Genomic DNA, 17,992 nt, shown 5'->3' on the forward strand with positions numbered 1-17,992 from the left:
TCCACGGGAATTTTTAAGTCTTACATAACTGCTGATACATTCACTTCTTATAAGTCTTTTCCCCATCTTGTCTCACCTATTGCAGTTGCATACTTTCAAAGCTGAATTACGTTCAAAGGTGACTTACGTGGAAACGCGATCTCCCGAGGAGCTATTTTTATTGGTTCCCCCGTTGATTTTAAATCTTCATGATAATCTTGTGGTGGTTGGGGGGGGGGGGGGGGGGGGGACTCAGAGTGCGTAGTATATCATCCTCAGCCTCCGAACCAATCTCGCTCTCGATCAAAATGATTAGCAAAGATTAGGATAATTTTCTATATGTCTGTTTTGATTTCTCTAAAAAGGTTTACATTTTTGAACTAGCGATTAAAGAGGAGGTGAAAATCACCAGGTTCGTTCTGCAACCTTATTCATTTGAGAAAATTAAACTTACTTTGAAAGTGTGTGAGCAAGAATGAACTGAGATATAGTCAGATACATATATATCACCATATACATTATATATTACATTATGAATGCTAATAGTAAAAAAGTTGGTTTTTTTTTTTTGGATCTCCTTTCTATGAGTCAATGTGCTCAAATTTCACACACATTCCTAAGAACATGACGTTAATGTGACATACGTGAGGGTTTAAACTCTTGAACGTGAAAGCAATATTGGTAAAAAGACAAACAAACACGAATATGTATAAAGGAATCATCTACCTATCAGTCACTTCACAGCAAAGAACAGCTAAAAACTGGAATTTTCGGTATAGTTTTGTGTCAATTGTGTAACAATTTTTATTCAAACGGGATACAAAAAGAGGTTCGAGAATACGATATTTATTTTGTGGTTGCTGTACAGTCCGTACATATTACTCGAATTTTGTTAAATATTGCTATCTACCGCAGGTAACAGCGCAACAGTAAATGTCACCTTTACTTTAGACATGGCAAAATGCTTCGTTTTGTGCTCATTGTTCGGATAAGTTTTCACTACGTGAACTGGGAGGTATCGATCCACTTTTTTTTTGTGCCCAAGTTATCGAAGATTTGAGGAATCGTTGCTCAAGATCTACACTAAATATAAGTCTTCCAGCCGTGAAATTCATTGTTTTTTATTCCAATTCATGAACGTGAGGTCAAATACACGTTGACTCTTGCCAGCGAAAATATTTGGGCTTTCAAATTCAGAATCCGATAGATAGAATTTTTTAAAGGACGCTTTTGTTTTCTTTGAATTTGAATTTGAAAGCCGATCCAGTGCAGCGAGCGTGACATTGAATGCTCGGATTATGAGCTTCAATGACAAACTTCCGAAATTGAAAAGCCTGCATAACCATGATAACAGTACCGGAGTTACGAAACACGCAAGTTCTAACGACCGATCAACGTTTGAATTTCAAAGACATCGGAGAGTTATGCCGAATATCAAATAAACATCACACTTAATTGTGATTCGTCAACTACATAGCTACGACATGCTGCTTTCCCGCCAGATTTTTAGGCGATCGCGCCAGTTTGCCGGACATCTTCGCATAGACGCAGGTCGCGTGTCCGAAGAGATCGCACAGTTCCACGATGGTGAGGATGCTGCCGCCCAGCCAAAGACCCAGAGAACCGCCAATATCACCTAGGATACCACAGTAAAACGGAGAACAAAAGAAACTTCACTTTGGAGAACTATAGGCGCCAACATAGGCATAATAATACGGATAGCATGATGCGAATGCCCAAATTCTGTTTGTAGTCAAATAGTTTCCCCTTTTTACAAATCGATTATCATACTTCTTACATAAATTATTGTTAGACATTCTCTGAGCGCATAGTCTATATCAAAATGAATTCATTTCTGAAGACCAATAAGGTAGCGCTTAAGGAATTATAGTTAAGCTACAAAGGGGGTTATTGGCTTATGCCTTTTCTGAACGACCAGACGGGAGAGATTGTCTTGCTTAAGGTCACAATTTGAACGGAAACTGCTTGTAGACTTGAACCAAGGACCTTAAATAAGGCCGAGAGACGGTGCTCGTGTTATCGTCCGAAACAACAGTTAAGGTGTGGTACTCGTGGAGATGAGGATTAGGCTTTTAAATTTTTGCGAGATACGTGTACCAAAATTAAGAAACCACTCATGAAATGATACAAGGCATATCATAAGAGGAATTCAAAGTTTATTTGATGGAAATTGGTTTTGGTATGGGTGAAACATCCAAAAAGAGAGTAAGAACAAAGCGATCCGAATAAAAGTTGGGTCGCACCTTTTATTTTTTTTTTTAGGGATTTTTTAGGATTGCTCTGTTTTGGTCTCAGCCATTTTGAAAACCAATTTTCATCACATAAACGTTGAATCCCTCTTGGAATTACATGATCTTTCATATAAGATGTTTCTCATTATCTCACCAAAACAATGTTAGAAATCTGAAGTTACGTCTCAACCGAAACTATACGATCCCTTTACTACTGTTTTGTTGACTCAAAGAGTACCGCAATATCAATGTTTCAACAAGATCAACTGCCCTGAAGAGAAAAGACTCCTGTTTGTCTGCATTTTCAATATCTCTCGAGCAATTGAGTCATATACTATTAAAGAAAAATTGTATCATGATCGGAACACGAGCCCGTCTCTAATTTGCTTGTTTTGTTTTGTTTTGTTTTTGTTTTTGTTTTTTTGTTTGCTCGTTTCTTAATGTGGTCGATGACCCTTGACCTCTCCCTCTTTTTGAAGGGGTTAAAAATATATCCTGTAATACCTTATTTCACCTTTCTTTGCTGAAGTACTATATTTGATACACACACACATACACACACACACACCCTCACACACACACACACACACACACATACACGCACAAGTAAGTCCTATAATAATACTTCAAGTATCTCATAATGATGAGAAAAAAAAAGTATCAATCAGACTTACAAAGGAGGGAAGTGAATGTATATGCTTGATATTCAGACACTCGATGTATGCTCATTTCTCGGAAGTAGATGTTGAGATAGCACATGTTGTTCCTGGAATAAAGAATAAAGAGTTAACTAAGATGATAATATTATAATCATGCAAGTTATTTTTCCAGGGAGTGAAATCATACCATGTTTGCTGTTAAGATTTGAAAACAAAATTAAAAAAAAAAATCCCCTCTTTCCACATTTTCCCCATCCACAGACTTATATTCCTAAACTAACGACACAAGATTGAGAGCTTCTGTTGGTAAGGCAAACCCTTCTCAAACGCAAAAACTGTAGACGGAATTCATCCTTTATATGCACACATAACTTTTGCAGTCGTAATTATCAATGCCTGATTAATTTATTGATTTGACAGAGAGGTATGGGGGCATTGAGTTCTGAAGAATGGTTGCATCTGGGAAGAAACTTTTTGTTTAGTGGGTCTAAAATACTTATGCTCTTGAAAATGGTACCTGAAGTTTCTGATCATGGCCTTGCTTCTTTGTAATGGAGAAGTGATTCAGTCAGAACTAGCTAGGGGATGGATGTCAAAATAATCTTCACACTCTGCCGTAAATGTTCTGTTGCTTTGGGACATACCCGACTTCACTTCCTTCATGGGCAAACTTACTGGAAGTGATCATCTGGGAAGTTGTTCTCGAACTGCGACAAGTACACTTTGTTCAAATGATTTTGCCAGAAGATTGACGGATAACTGGCTGCAGAGATGGTTGGTTTGTAAGTGACGGTGGCACACGGTTGAGGGCACGAGCAGGTTGCATGCGATGATGCGTAATCTGTGAATCAATACAGTGTAACAAACTAGAGCGCCCACGTGGCCAGACGATTGCACGGAATAGTGCAGGAAGACACAGAATGTAAGAAACTCCCAAACCGATTCAAATCTGAAAGATTTCTTCCATTCTTCTCCTGCATCTTATTTTCACTGTCTTTTATAGATCTAAAATATTACACAATAGTCATAACAAAGTCTACAAAAAGGTGGTGTCTGCCAGGAATGACTTAGAAACGTCTAATTAGGAATATTGTATTAAATCATGACATAGCGAATAAGAAGAAAATAAGAAAAGAATACCACGTATTATACTCATATACAATGTATAAGAGACACCATATTGTGAGACTGAAACGTCAGCAAAAAATTGACTAGCATGAGTCCAGAGTTCAAGCTACAGATATCTTTTGAACTCTGGATTGAATTTCATGTAATTTTTTGAGAGATGAGGGTCATGTAATCATCCCATTTCACACTTCATTCCGGAGACTAAGCATGGATTGATAAAACAAGAGACGATCTGATTTTCTTGAATAGAAAGCTGAAACCAGAGATAGCTATAAATAGATGTAGTTTTGAATTGTGAAAGAAGTGTTGTTCCACTTAGTTCCAATTATGAGACATTGTCATCATAACTCACAATGTAGACCTTTGGCGCACGTAACGTATTCCACCGGGTTACATACTCTAGCCGGTCCTAAATAAATAAACGACCAAAAGGGGAAAAAAAAAACAGAATCAAACAACAAATTTAACCTTGAAGAAAAGAGAATTATACATTTTTTTTTTTATTTAACGGTTGTTTTTCTGTTTTGTGTACGCAAAAATCAGGTAACAAAATATTGTATGTGATGATTGCATAAACATAGTCCTAATGGATTTACCAATATGTAATGTTTGCGTGTTTTGTGTGAATTATAATCCCGTAAAAAAAAAATGTTTTTAGGTAAACATTAAAGTGAACATTATGTCACTAGTGAGGAATACGTATTAAACCAATTCACTGTGTGCATGGGTTCACACCACAATGGATTTTTCAAGAAAAGAATTTAATTTCCACAACATCTATACTCCATACGGACATTAGAGATTCACAAAATGCGCGTACTTTTTGTGGGAAATGCCAAACCAAATACAAACATTCTGGTTTTTATAGAATCTTTGAGCAGAAATTGAACCAAAAGGCGGGGGGGGGGGGGGTAAAAAGGTTTCTTTTTTTTTCCAAGTGGACCAAGAGAAAAGCTTCACAGAACAGGACAAACACGAAAACAACAGAGCAAAAACAAAATATGAAATACACAACAAACAAATAAATGAAGCAAAAACAAACTGAAATACACAACAAAGTAAATGAGGTTAAAAAAAACCGACCTTGTTTTGTTAATTTTTGTGGTTACCTTTTGTTTGTTTGTTTTGTGATAGATTGAACAGGCGACTCAACCCTCCATACGAAACACGAACAAGTATGAATTTTTGCATGGTTGCTTGCTGGTTTTGCATTTTTTCCTATTTCTGTTTTGAAACTTCTTGTTAAGGTAGGGCCTGTTTAAAGGGAAGATAAACCCCAAGAGCAATGTGGATTGAGTGAAAGCAGCAACATTAGTAGAACACATCAGTGAAAGTTTGAAGAAAATCGGACAATCGATGCAAAAGTTATGAATTTTTAAAGTTTTGGTGTTGGAACCGCTGGATGAGGAGACTACTAGAGGTTATGACGTATGAGTGGACAACAATACTAAGAAAATATAAAGAAAATTCTACAAAAATCCATTTTTCATGAAAATTACAAATTCCATCAACTTGATATTGACATATGTTAAGGGTAGCAATTATTCCCCCTGCTTTCTGAAAGAGGTTGGTCCATTGCTCTTTCATGATTCTAGAAAAGTGAATTTTTGTTGAATTTCCTTTACATTTTCTTTGTATTGTTGTCCACTCATACGTCATATCCTCTAGTAGTCTCCTCATCCAGCGGTTCCAACACCAAAACTTTAAAAATTCATAACTTTTGCATCGATCGTCCGATTTTCCTCAAACTTTCACTGATGTGTTCTACTAATGTTGCTGCTTTCACTCAATCCACATTGCTCTTGGGGTTTATCTTCCCTTTAAAGTTACATAACTCTGTCACTCGTTTTACTTGCCTGGCATGTACGCCCTCTTACAGCCGCAAACTGTCACGATGATGTCAGTCATACATTCAGTCTGGCATTCAGCGAGCCCGTACCGATCGTAATACTTCAGTGGCTTATCGGAGCACGACCCGTAAGGTGGAGGTAAGCTATGCGTCTGAGAAAATACACAACAGATTGAAAGAAATTCATCCAGACAGATTATGATTTATCCAGTGTGTGTGTGTGTGTGTGTGTGTGTGTGTGTTCGATCGTTTTTTGTGTTTTTTTTTTCAATCTGGTCAAAATAGCAGAGGGATTGGGAGACGAACTTAAACCAGCATTCAGATCGGTCCTCGGCCAAAAACTTAAGTCTTGATGATCCGAGCATTCCCGAGTGTTCCCATAAAATACGACTGCCCAAATAGTTCATAGAAGAGCTTAAGAAGCGGCATGGATGACAATATCAAAATCAGTCTCATTAATCAGGCTTAAATGTTTATTGAGCTTGCGCTGTTTGTGCAGCTAGTTAAAAGACTGATAATGATACAAGCTAACAGTGAAGGTGTATCTAAATTTGTGCGCACAGTCAATGCTAGCGTACTACCTTATGGACACTGATTTTAACGTCATGAGACGTTAACTATAACTACATGAGACTGCGCTAAAAATGAACTTATAAAAACCATTATTTTGTACGCAATATACAAGACTAACAAGTGAAGTGAATTAAAATGATAACATTACACTAGTAGCTAAAAATGAGCAATACTTGAGCAGTATAATACAGAAACATGAGATGAGATATATAGTATTTTCCAGTAAATAACAGAGATAAGTAAATGCAGGAGACCGCCATCGTGAGCGATTAAGCTTAAAATGAATGGGGCCTGCGTTCTTTTAACGAGATCGCAGCGTCATTGACAGTGTGAATTCTGAATGTGTACATTTTGGGTGTTATACACTTGAGTGGTTGAAACAACGTGCAAATATTTTTCAGCTCAAGTTTTACAGGTGAATGATGCCACAGCTGGAATATGAACAAAGATACTTTTATTAGCGTTCAAATTCGGCCGTTACATCGTACAACTGCTAACACTGTAACTGTTGCGTTGGAAAAATGGCCTAATCCTACCTCATGAAGTTCGACGCCAACCATGACGTTAGATCCTGGACTTATTGCAAATCCGAGGTCCATGACCATGGGCTCTGTTCCTTTTTCAAAGAGGTAGACTTGGAAACCAGCCGTTCCCCTGTTCATCTCATCGAAAAAGTAGTCGTACTGTTCCACGTTTAGCATGACTGTCAGACCGAATGACAGTCCTAATCACAGGAGAGAAACGAATGGGACTGAAGATATTCTGCTGACCAGATTCTTCAAAATGAGTCGATGATCAATAAACAATATGTGAATGCATCACCAAAAGTGTGTAATTTTCTCACAAATCGAGGAAGATGTAGGCCTACTTATTATGACCCATCATCGAGGGGAGTACTCTTCGTTTCATAGCGTTCCGGGTACTCTGGGAAGATCAGGGGAATGTCCAGAAGTATTTGTTTGAAATGGATGAGATATCAAAAAAAAAAAAAAAAACAATGAGTAAAACAAAGTGGTCTTAATAAAAGTTGGGTCCCGCCTTTTATCAGAACCTATTTGTTTTTGCATGATATCTCAGCCATTTCAAAAAATGATTTTGATTTTGATCAAGTAAACTATGAATTCCTTTTAGAATCGTATGGTCTTTCATATTTCATAAGAGGTTTCTAATCATCTCACAAAGAGGTGGAAACCAGAAGCCCCTCTCAACCAAAACTAAACCATCTTTTAAACATTGCCCATTATATACCTCTTATATAGATTCCTCTCATCTGATTGAGTCATGAAAATAGCTGTGCCCCATTTTTTTTTATCATAATGACGTCATGATTTACTGTGCCTTGTAAATAGCTTTGGAGACAGTCGCAACCCCGTACACATAGATCAATCACATGTACGCACCAATGATACGACCGCCGCCATGGCCGCGCTGTCGGTATCTATATTTCGGAATCTATATTTTTGGTATATAAAACAAATAATGACAGCTTGATATTCGGGGCACAGTTAAAATTATGTAGGCCCTCGGTGACGCCCAAACCATAACTATGCCCTCAGCTCCGCTTCGGGCATAGTTGTGGTTTTCACATCACCTCGGGCCCATAATTTTCACTGTGCCCCTCATAGCAGTCATTATTTGCATACTGGTAGACGGAGATGACACTATGATATTATACTCACACTTTACATAACCTATATACAGTATTACATATTATGCAAAGTTGAGTTGAATGATGCCATTGCCTTACAAATCATTATTTTCTAAACTTGCGCTAATATAATCATGCGTTTTATTAGGTCATAGTTGAAAAATCTGAAAGATTTCTAAACGTGATGCCTTTCCTGTAGAAGAGTTACACTGTTCTTGATTAATCAAGGAAACGTGAGACGACAATGTAATTATATCGCCTGGTCGTGTTCTCGGTTATGAAATTTGCGATTATTGGCAATAATGATAATAAGTAAGACATAGCGATCGATGAAAACGAGAAGCAGAAAAGATACAAAGAAGCTGGAGCATAGGAAAAATTTACGAGAAAAGAGAATCTAGGAATGCAAGGAAGAGGGAAATAAAAGAAAAACACAGAAAATGAGAAGCAAGCACCAGGGGAAAATATAAATTAGGCAAAGATTGATGAAAGCGAGAAAAGCAATAAAAGCTATATAAAAGGAGAAGAAAATGAAGAGTAAGAAGAAGTTAGAATCGAGGAGGAGAACACAAAAGAAGAACACGAGGAAGCTGAAGATTACGTAATTACCGGCTCCTTTCGCCATTAGCGGTTCTCGAAACACATCTTCTGTGTTAAACATAGTGCACAGTCCGAAGTCAGTTATTTTCATCGTGTAATTGCTTGCGTCGACGAGATCCCCTTGAAATCTGCCACTGTGGAAATAGAGCGGAAGACAGGACGTCTTTAGAGGAAATATGAAAAAAAAACAATTCCATCGTAAAAGAGATTTGTTTTCATTTTTTTACTATTTCTTTATTCTCTCTCTCTCTCTCTCTCTCTCTCTCTCTTTCTATACCAATCAAGCTCCCACCCAAATCTCACATCAACAACAAGCCACTCTGAGACCAGTCTTGTTTGGGTTTGAGAATGGCTCGCGCATTAAGGCTTACCAATTCGTTTCAATGCGGGAAACATTCGTGGCAGTGAGCGGTCAATGCGGTCAATTCTTAATGCGTGACAAAATGATTTTCAATAGGTTCAACACTTTGGTTGGCACTACTAACTTTTTTTGGCAACTTTCTTTACATAGACACTTCGTCAACTATGCACGACCTATATGCTTGAACTAGCTGCCCGGACTATATTATAGCTGTTCCAGCGCGATTGCCTGACAACGCGTGCCCATCGATCTCGTAGCATGAACCTGGACCCCATTTCATAAAAAGTTGATGTTATAGCAACTCTTGCTGGAATGACAATTGTCATAGTAACGACAAGAATCCAGCCTCCTGATTGGATGTTGCATTGGAAGTTGTCATTCCACCAAGAGTTGCCATCCTAACATCTTTTATGAAATGGGGCCCTGGTGAAACAAGTCACGTGACCAAAATAGAAATGAAAAGTGACCAACGCAAGAATGCCGAGGCAATTTTATACCAATGCGTAGATATGATGAAAACATGATGTGTCAATGGTTGTCCCGAAGATTACGCATTTCGTATAAACTATTCGACCAAATAGAGACTATATACGTGCAACTATCAACCTACATGTATTCTATATCAAGTCCCAGAAGTAATATAACTGTGGTTTGCGTGCTGCGTAGTTTTATTGGTAAGATTTATGATAAACTACATTTGAATTTCAGTTTTTCTCCCGAGAAGATTTTTCATATGTTAATTTCTAGCTGGTTTCCGCAAATCAACGAATTTCATCTTTATTTCATATCATTTGTTGTTACTTTCATATCATTTGTTTTTACTTTCAAACAAAAAATACGTCATCATAAACACAAGAAGGACGATGTGAATATAAAATATTTCAAATATTTTTCACTTGTAAGTTAGATATGATATGATATACGTATAGTAAGAATAAACATATTTAATATTAAATTTATTATATTTGTGTTAAATCACCAAACCATCATGGGTAAATTGGTAGGCTGTAGACCCCTACTATATTGTAGCTCTCGCAGGGGAAAATCTCAGAAAACCTTGTCATTCATTAAAAAAAAAACACCACCACCACCACCATCAACAACAACAACGACAACAACAACAACAACAACAACAACAACAAAAAGAACAGCAAGTGTAAATAATTCGAGCGATTTGGATGTGTCACAGACAGGAAAATGTGGAATCAAAACGTAATCTTTGTACCATACAAGATATACTGTAGGCCCTAAATAATATATTCAAGACAAGAATTATTGATAATAATCCTCGCAGAGATATTTCCCCAAGATTTGACAGGCTAAATTTAAGAGATGCCATTGACTCTGATCAAGAGGAAGACGTGGTAATGCAAGATGAACACACAGGACACAAACTCTTTGAGAGAAGTGAAAACAAAAAAGAAATGAGAACGGGAAATTTACTCACTAGAAAAACGCTGTTTTCTGATGTCCCATATCAGAGACGATCTCATCCATACCAGTGTTATTCAGAGCTTCGTTAAACCTAGTGTAGTCGCCCACTGTGTAGGGATCATCAACAGCCGCCGTCATAAGATCCTCAAAAGGCGTTCCGCTGATTTTGGACTGTCTACAAATAAAGGAACGACATTCTATGTTAAGACCTCGAAAGAACGTCAATAACCACGACCCCAATGATGTAGTATGGAGCCAAAATTGCACGGGCATCACAAAAAATTCCATCTCCTAAGGCCCGGTCCCACTGCACTTACGGATGCAAAGAGGATGTAAAGCGTACAAAAAATCTTGCCATCCGTTGGAAAACGCTACGAATCCGCTGTGTACCCATCGCATACGTGTTTCATCCGCTCTATCCATCGAGCATCCGTCCACTGTGATTTCATCCGCGCAAAAAGTTTTAAAGGCCCGGTCCCACTGGCCGACGGACACAAAGCGTATGCAGAAAGGACACAGCGGACGAGCAAAATTTCGGGGATGGCTTCATCCGCTTTCATCCGCTCCAGAAATTGACAAAATTGGCGAAAATTGGCGGTAACAGAACGGAAATAGAACGGACGTGGGTAGTATGTAGCGGGGATGTTAAACGGATGTTCATCGGAAGCCTAGCGGATGAAAGCGGATGGAAGGGGATGACAGCTCCGAAGGGGTTACCGGAGATAATTGCGAAACGGACGCATAGCAGAAAAAGCGGATGCAGAGTGGATGCAGAGCGGATGCAGAGCGGATGCAGAGGGGATGCTTTCGAAATGCTTTATATACGAGATGCATACGCTTACATCCTTTCTATTAACGTGCTATTAACGCTGTAAAGACGTTCCACGTACCATATCTTTCCTCCCTCTTTCCGTTTTTAGCTGCAGCGGATGTGAGTTGCGAGGATGCCCAGAGGATGCAGAGAGGATGCAGCGGACGTTTAAGGGATGCCGCACGGACATACAACGTTTGTTGCTCGTATGTCGCGGATTTACATCGTACACAGCGGAAAGTTCATCCGTTCTAAAAGTTTTAAGCAGCTTAAAACTTTTTGCGCGGATGAAATCACAGTGGACGGATGCTCGATGGATAGAGCGGATGAAACACGTATGCGATGGGTACACAGCGGATTCGTAGCGTTTTCCAACGGATGGCAGGATTTTTTGTACGCTTTACATCCTCTTTGCATCCGTAAGTGCAGTGGGACCGGGCCTTAAGCTGCTTAAAACTTTTAGAACGGATGAACTTTCCGCTGTGTACGATGTAAATCCGCGACATACGAGAAACAAACGTTGTATGTCCGTGCGGCATCCCTTTAACGTCCGCTGCATCCTCTCTGCATCCTCTGGGCATCCTCGCAACTCACATCCGCTGCAGCTAAAAACGGAAAGAGGGAGGAAAGATATGGTACGTGGAACGTCTTTACATCGTTAATAGCACGTTAATAGAAAGGATGTAAGCGTATGCATCTCGTATATAAAGCATTTCGAAAGCATCCCCCCTGCATCCGCTCTGCATACGCTCTGCATCCACTCTGCATCCGCTTTTTCTGCTATGCGTCCTTTTTGCAATTATCTCCGGTAACCCCTTCGGAGCTGTCATCCCCTTCCATCCGCTTTCATCCGATAGGCTTCCGATGAACATCCGTTTAACTTCCCCGCTACATACTACCCACGTCCGTTCTATTTCCGTTCTGTTACCGCCAATTTTCGCCAATTTTGTCAATTTCTGGAGCGGATGAAAGCGGATGAAGCCATCCCCGAAATTTTGCTCGTCCGCTGTGTCCTTTCTGCATACGCTTTGTGTCCGTCGGCCAGTGGGACCGGGCCTTAGAGTGTATGTCTACTCTGCTTCGGTTGCTTTTTTTGGTTTCTTGGAAGTGGATCCGACATCTTGTGATGGCTCGACTGCGTTTTTCAATATATCACTTTTGGACGGAAGAACTTCCTTCGTTCTCCTTTTGCACCATTCACCTAAAGCGTGGAACTAGAGGCTGGAGAGAATAAGAACGATAGGCCAGTTCTCTATGCCAACTCCGCCGGCGACGCACTCATCATTCTTGCGCATCTCTTTGCAATGCCCCCATTCCACAGATTTATATGTCGCGCGTGATCCTCATGATGTTGCCCCAAGGGATCACGCCCGACATGTCTGACACTGCCCACGTAAAGTCGGCCGACACAAGTCGGATGCATAAGACTGTGACCCGATACACTTCGGTTGGTGGCCGGAAGCAGCATAAACTTTGCTGCCGACGAGTTCCCGACGAGAAAAAAAAAATCTCTGTGTAGTGGGGTACAAGCTCAGACTTCAGTTCGCAACTGGATGCCATTTCCAATGTTATAGTTTTGAGTCAATCCGATATGTTAAACTTTTGTTGTGCGACTGCAGTTTACTCCCGTTATAACGAAATCCTCGGGATCGGGATTTTTCTTTCGTTTTAACGACATTTCATCATAACCGAACAAATACAGTATGAATACGCAAACCATGAGTATTGTACTATATTGTTTATTGAGAACTCATCATACCCCGAGAAGCTATGTCAAATGGGATGTTATCTCATTAATTTCGTTTAAATGTCACATTTGATAGAGAGCATAAAGTTGTTTGCACTTTCATGCCTGTTTTGAAAACACATGTATAAAAAGTGATGGTTAAGAATTCGGTTGCAGCTCGTCATTCCAAAGTTCGTTATTACTAAAGTTCGTTATCCCGGATAGTACTTATTCTGAAGGCTCCCTATTCAAAAGGTTCGTCATTCCTAGGATTCGTTATTCCGAAGGTTCGTTAATCCGAAAGTGACATAAAGTTTGTTATTCTGCAGCTTCGTTCTTCTGAAGATTCGTTATTCTTAAAATTCTAATAAGGTTCGTTGTTCAGATGATTCGTTGAACCGAAAATGAAATAAGATTAGTTATTCTGAAGGTTCATTATCCGAAAGAAAATGCAATAAGGTTGTTAGTCCGAAACTTTGTTAATCGAAAAATGAGAAAGGTTCGTTATGGCGAAGGTTCGCTTATCCGAAGAAGATATTAGGGTTGTAATTCACAAGTTTTGTTAATGTATACACCTTTTCTCTCTCTCTCTCTCTCTCTCTCTTAGATTACCGAAACTTATTTCATGTTCCGATTAACGAACATTATGGAATAACGAAAATTCCTGTAATTTTCGGATTAACAAATCTTCATAATAAGAACCTTATTTCAAGGATGGATTAACAAACCTTACGAATAACGCAACAATGTTCGTAATAACGAAACGGTACTTCATTTACGAATGAACGATCATCTAGGTAGATCAGAATCTGTGTTTTTCGTGATCATTTCATCTCGGATTAACGTATCATAACATATCACCCATATTAACCTAAGGCTGCGTTCGAGCGCTCTAAAGCGAACCAAAGCGAACTGAACCAAAGCGTACCGTACCGAACTGTGCCAGATTTGAAGCGTTCGAGCGCTCTGTCGAGAAAGCGTACCTCACGAGTTATTTTTAGAAAAGGCCACGCATTTTTGTAGCAAGAATGTCATCCACCTGGCTCTTGAACTACAAAGAGAATGATGTTTTTGCATTGTGACGTACGTGCATGATACGCGCATGCGTTACAGCGAACTTTTGGTACACTTTTGGTATGCTTTTGGAGCACCCATCGGGAAGTGGTCCACTTTTGGCTCGGTACAGTACGGTACGGTACACTTTAGGAGCGTTCGAGCGCTCCTCTGGCGCGGGTACGGTACGGTACAGTTCGCTTTAGGAGAGCGCTCGAACGCACCCTAAGTTCTCAGACACGATACGTGACACACCGAGCGAACGAAGTGATTTGAAGCATCCGCCCATCAGACGCTCTGTAAATGTTTGTTCTGCTATTTTTTTTTTTCGCAAGCGATCCGCATTTTTGTTATAACGGAACATATTTCTTTTGTTTTTCCTTATCAATAGCGCTCTGAAAAATTTTGTTATAACGAAATTTTGCTATAACCATGTTCGTTATTAGCGTGTTTTTTTTTTTATTACCATAGACTTTATAATGACGATAATTTTGGGGCCTGAACTTTTACTTTGTTATAACGAAATTTCGGTATAACCGTGCTCGTTGTAACAGGAATGCACTGTATCAGGCGTGTCCAGCCGACATCCTATGACAGTTTGTTGAGTTTACGCCGGGTCACCCTCGGTTTACCTTGATTCACCCTCGGTGAGCTGTGATGATAGTTTCTAGAGCTTGTCGGGTCAGTTTTGATGGGGGCTCCGAAATTTGTGCATTTCGGGGGTCAGATGAGCCTACGATGGTCAGTGGAATGGTGCCTTTATAACAGGGTTAATGCTTATTTGAAAGACGGAAGGTACACAGTGTTGCGTATGAAAGGCGACAAGCACGCATGACCGGATAAAATCTGTCGACATACGCGGAAGTCAACAGAATGAAAAAAAATTTCGGGTTGTTTTATTACGTCGATTTGTTCAAATGAAAAATAACACAACACTGAACTCTGTAATACGAATATTTGACTGTCTTCAAACTTTTTTTTTTCTTTTTACCGAAGAAGAATAAGAATTGATTTAAACTGTGAAACTGAAAGACAACAAAGATTTGATTTGTTATTCGAGCATACTTCTATCAAATAAAGCATTCTTCTTTGTCGCCCCTTTTTCCTTTTTTCTATTTTATTTTCATAGCTTGCATAACTTCAGTAAAAGGAATAAACATTTAAAAGATGACAAAACAACATAGAAATCATATACAATACAAAGTGTGGAGGAGGAAGGAAAGGCCATTGACCTATTAGGGCTTCGTCCGTAATAAAAGATAATTATTTAATTAGAATTGAAACCAAGGCAAATCAACACAAAACAGAGCAAAACGTAACAAAACGAAAACTATACAGGCATCAGGAAGGCATCATTACAATGTATATGATTTTACGATAGTATAATAATTATATTATTCTTTGTTTTCTCTTTCATTTCTATTTCATGGTCTTGTTCTTCTAATCGCTTCGCTCTACTCCAAGCATTGGACATTTTTCTTTCTGTCACCTTGTCCTTCTTTGCCTCCTTCCACCGTCTCTTATTTAGTTGTCTTCATCTGAAAGGCCCCAAGTAGGTACAGATGGCAGTTTGTGGATGAGAGATGGATGCAAGCAGCGAAAAGATAAAAAGAGCACGAACCTGCAATGTCAAATGTTAAAAAGCCCTCCCAAACACACACACACACACACACACACACACACTTATACACACTGAAATTCAAAATCGTTCCTTCATTCTAACCTGTATTTGTTGAAATTGCACACCGCGACTGTAGGGAAGGGGAGTTCGTCAACGTTTTCGACCACCACGTCGACGCTTTTGGGGTAGGTGGCAAAGTAGTGCACCTGCTGGATGATCTGCACGGCGGCTATAAGCATTGCCGCTGTGAGGATGACCGCCCAGATCCAGCTGACTCAAAGCGGGGCAAAATGAAAATAGGAGAGAAAAGTAAGCACTGATGAAAAGGACAAAACAGTTAAAGGGATTGTACACGCAGTTTTTGGTTGAGACCTACTTTCAGGTTTCTAACATTTTTTTTTTTTTTTTTTTGGGGGGGGGGGGAGGTGAGATAATGAAAAATCTCTTACGAAGTATGAAAGAGCATGTAATTCCATGAGGAATTCAACGTTTATTTGATAAGAATTGGTTTTGAAATGGCTGAGATATTCAAAACAGAGCGATTCTAACAAAATGTGGGACCCACACTTTTTTTTTTTACGATTCCTTTGTTTTACCCGATTTTCATCAAATAAACTTTGAATTCCTCTTAGAATGGTATGCTCTGTACTATTTCATAAGTGTTTTCTTGGTATCTGGCAAAATGTTAAAAGCCCAATTCTCATCTCCACCAATACTGTACTATCCCTTTAACAGCTTCATGCGTATGTGATTTTTGTTGTCTTTGTTGGACAGATTGTATTTGATACAGGCATGGTATAAGCGGTCATGCAAACAAACATGTTCTCTGTTGCAGTGTATATATTTATATGATTATATGATGATGATGATGATCCACAGCATTTGTAAAGCGACATATATCTGTTATAGAAACATTCAAAGGCGCAGACTCCTCCAAGACAGTCAGCAATCACTGAATGACTGGTGAATATATGTCATGTATTCACGTTATTAATATATCTATTATTGAGTCTATCTTGCCATTTGGATAAAACGAGGAAAATTTCGAAACCTACCTAGGGGGAAAAAAAAATCCTTAAAGGACTTAGCTGGGATTTTTTTTTAATTATCGTTATAATTATCATTATTATTGTTATCATTATCATTATTATTATTATTGTTATTATTATTATTATTATTATTGTTATCATTATCATTATTATTATTGTTATTATTATTATTATCATTATTATTATTATTATTATTATTATTATTATTATTATTATTATCATTATTGTCATCATCATCATCATCATCATTATTATTTGACTAGCCAAATGAGTTGCCCATTTTACATGTACCAACTTGACCATTTACCTATTACGAAATATGCACGTGCGTAACATAGTCATGATAGTCTCTCTCACAACAGTGGGCTTTGAAGGGTGAATACAAGAGGGAGTAATACCATTTTAAAAGAAAGAACGGAAATCATGGTGTCCTACCGCCTTCCAGAGTTCTCCCGAGCAGTGACAGCGTATTTTAGTCCCGCCACTCCGATGGAACTCGAGGCCGACTTCGAGAGCACACCCAGCCATGACACACGGTCAGAGTAACGGGCGGTTTCTTTCACCCTCGACATCGGCATGGCCACCTGTGCTCCACTTATGGTCGATATATCGAAGCCATTGTCGCCGATGACCGTGTCGGCAAATGTAGGTGCCTTCTTGATAGAGTCTTCAATGACGTACGATGTCGGAATAGCTTTCGGCTCATCGCTCGGTGAGACACTGATTCTTTTAAGGGGCATTTTAAGGGGATTTATGCAATCGTAATTCCGGGGAGTGATTCAGTGCAAAAACATCGCAGAACGCAAGACTAAGAGCGAGTTACTTTTATTGAAAACCTGAAAGAGAATAAACCTCTTACATTACACGTAGTGATACGTATAACAATGAGACAAGAATTCAACAATACAAAGTGTGCATGTCGTATGGTGGCTGTCAGCTAAAATGGTGAGGGAGTTTTAGCGCACAGGTTTCATTTGTGTCGCTATACAGCAATATCAATCAAACTAACACAGAAGCAAGAAACGAACCAATAGCGCCATTGTTACACAATGTTACACACGCTAATTCAGCTCAACGTCGGTCAAGCTATTGACCCTCGGAAGCCTTGTATGTGTTTTTCTCTTTATTACGAAACTGTTTGCTCTGTCCTCGTACTAATTAAAAGAACTGAAGATGACGACATAAAATAAAGATTAGATAATCAATTTATCGCTGCACTGACTCTCGAAGATGATTTGGCGTCCATTAG

The 17,992-nt window shown here is 39.1% G+C and overlaps 1 protein-coding gene across 1 annotated transcript; it reads right to left on the bottom strand.

Annotated features, from left to right (window-relative positions):
* Positions 1–1,448: 1,448 nt before the first annotated feature.
* Positions 1,449–17,483, bottom strand: LOC140235438 (acid-sensing ion channel 2-like). Its single transcript, XM_072315464.1, has 10 exons — positions 17,179–17,483; positions 15,797–15,964; positions 10,497–10,658; positions 8,698–8,822; positions 6,977–7,164; positions 5,875–6,019; positions 4,371–4,427; positions 3,566–3,731; positions 2,906–2,997; positions 1,449–1,615 (listed from the first exon to the last, which is right to left on the bottom strand). Exons 1-10 carry the CDS (start codon positions 17,481–17,483, stop codon positions 1,449–1,451), a joined length of 1,575 nt encoding a protein of 524 aa, XP_072171565.1.
* Positions 17,484–17,992: the final 509 nt, after the last annotated feature.

Source organism: Diadema setosum, chromosome 11, assembly GCF_964275005.1.
Source record: "Diadema setosum chromosome 11, eeDiaSeto1, whole genome shotgun sequence".
NCBI lineage: Eukaryota > Metazoa > Echinodermata > Echinoidea > Diadematoida > Diadematidae > Diadema > Diadema setosum.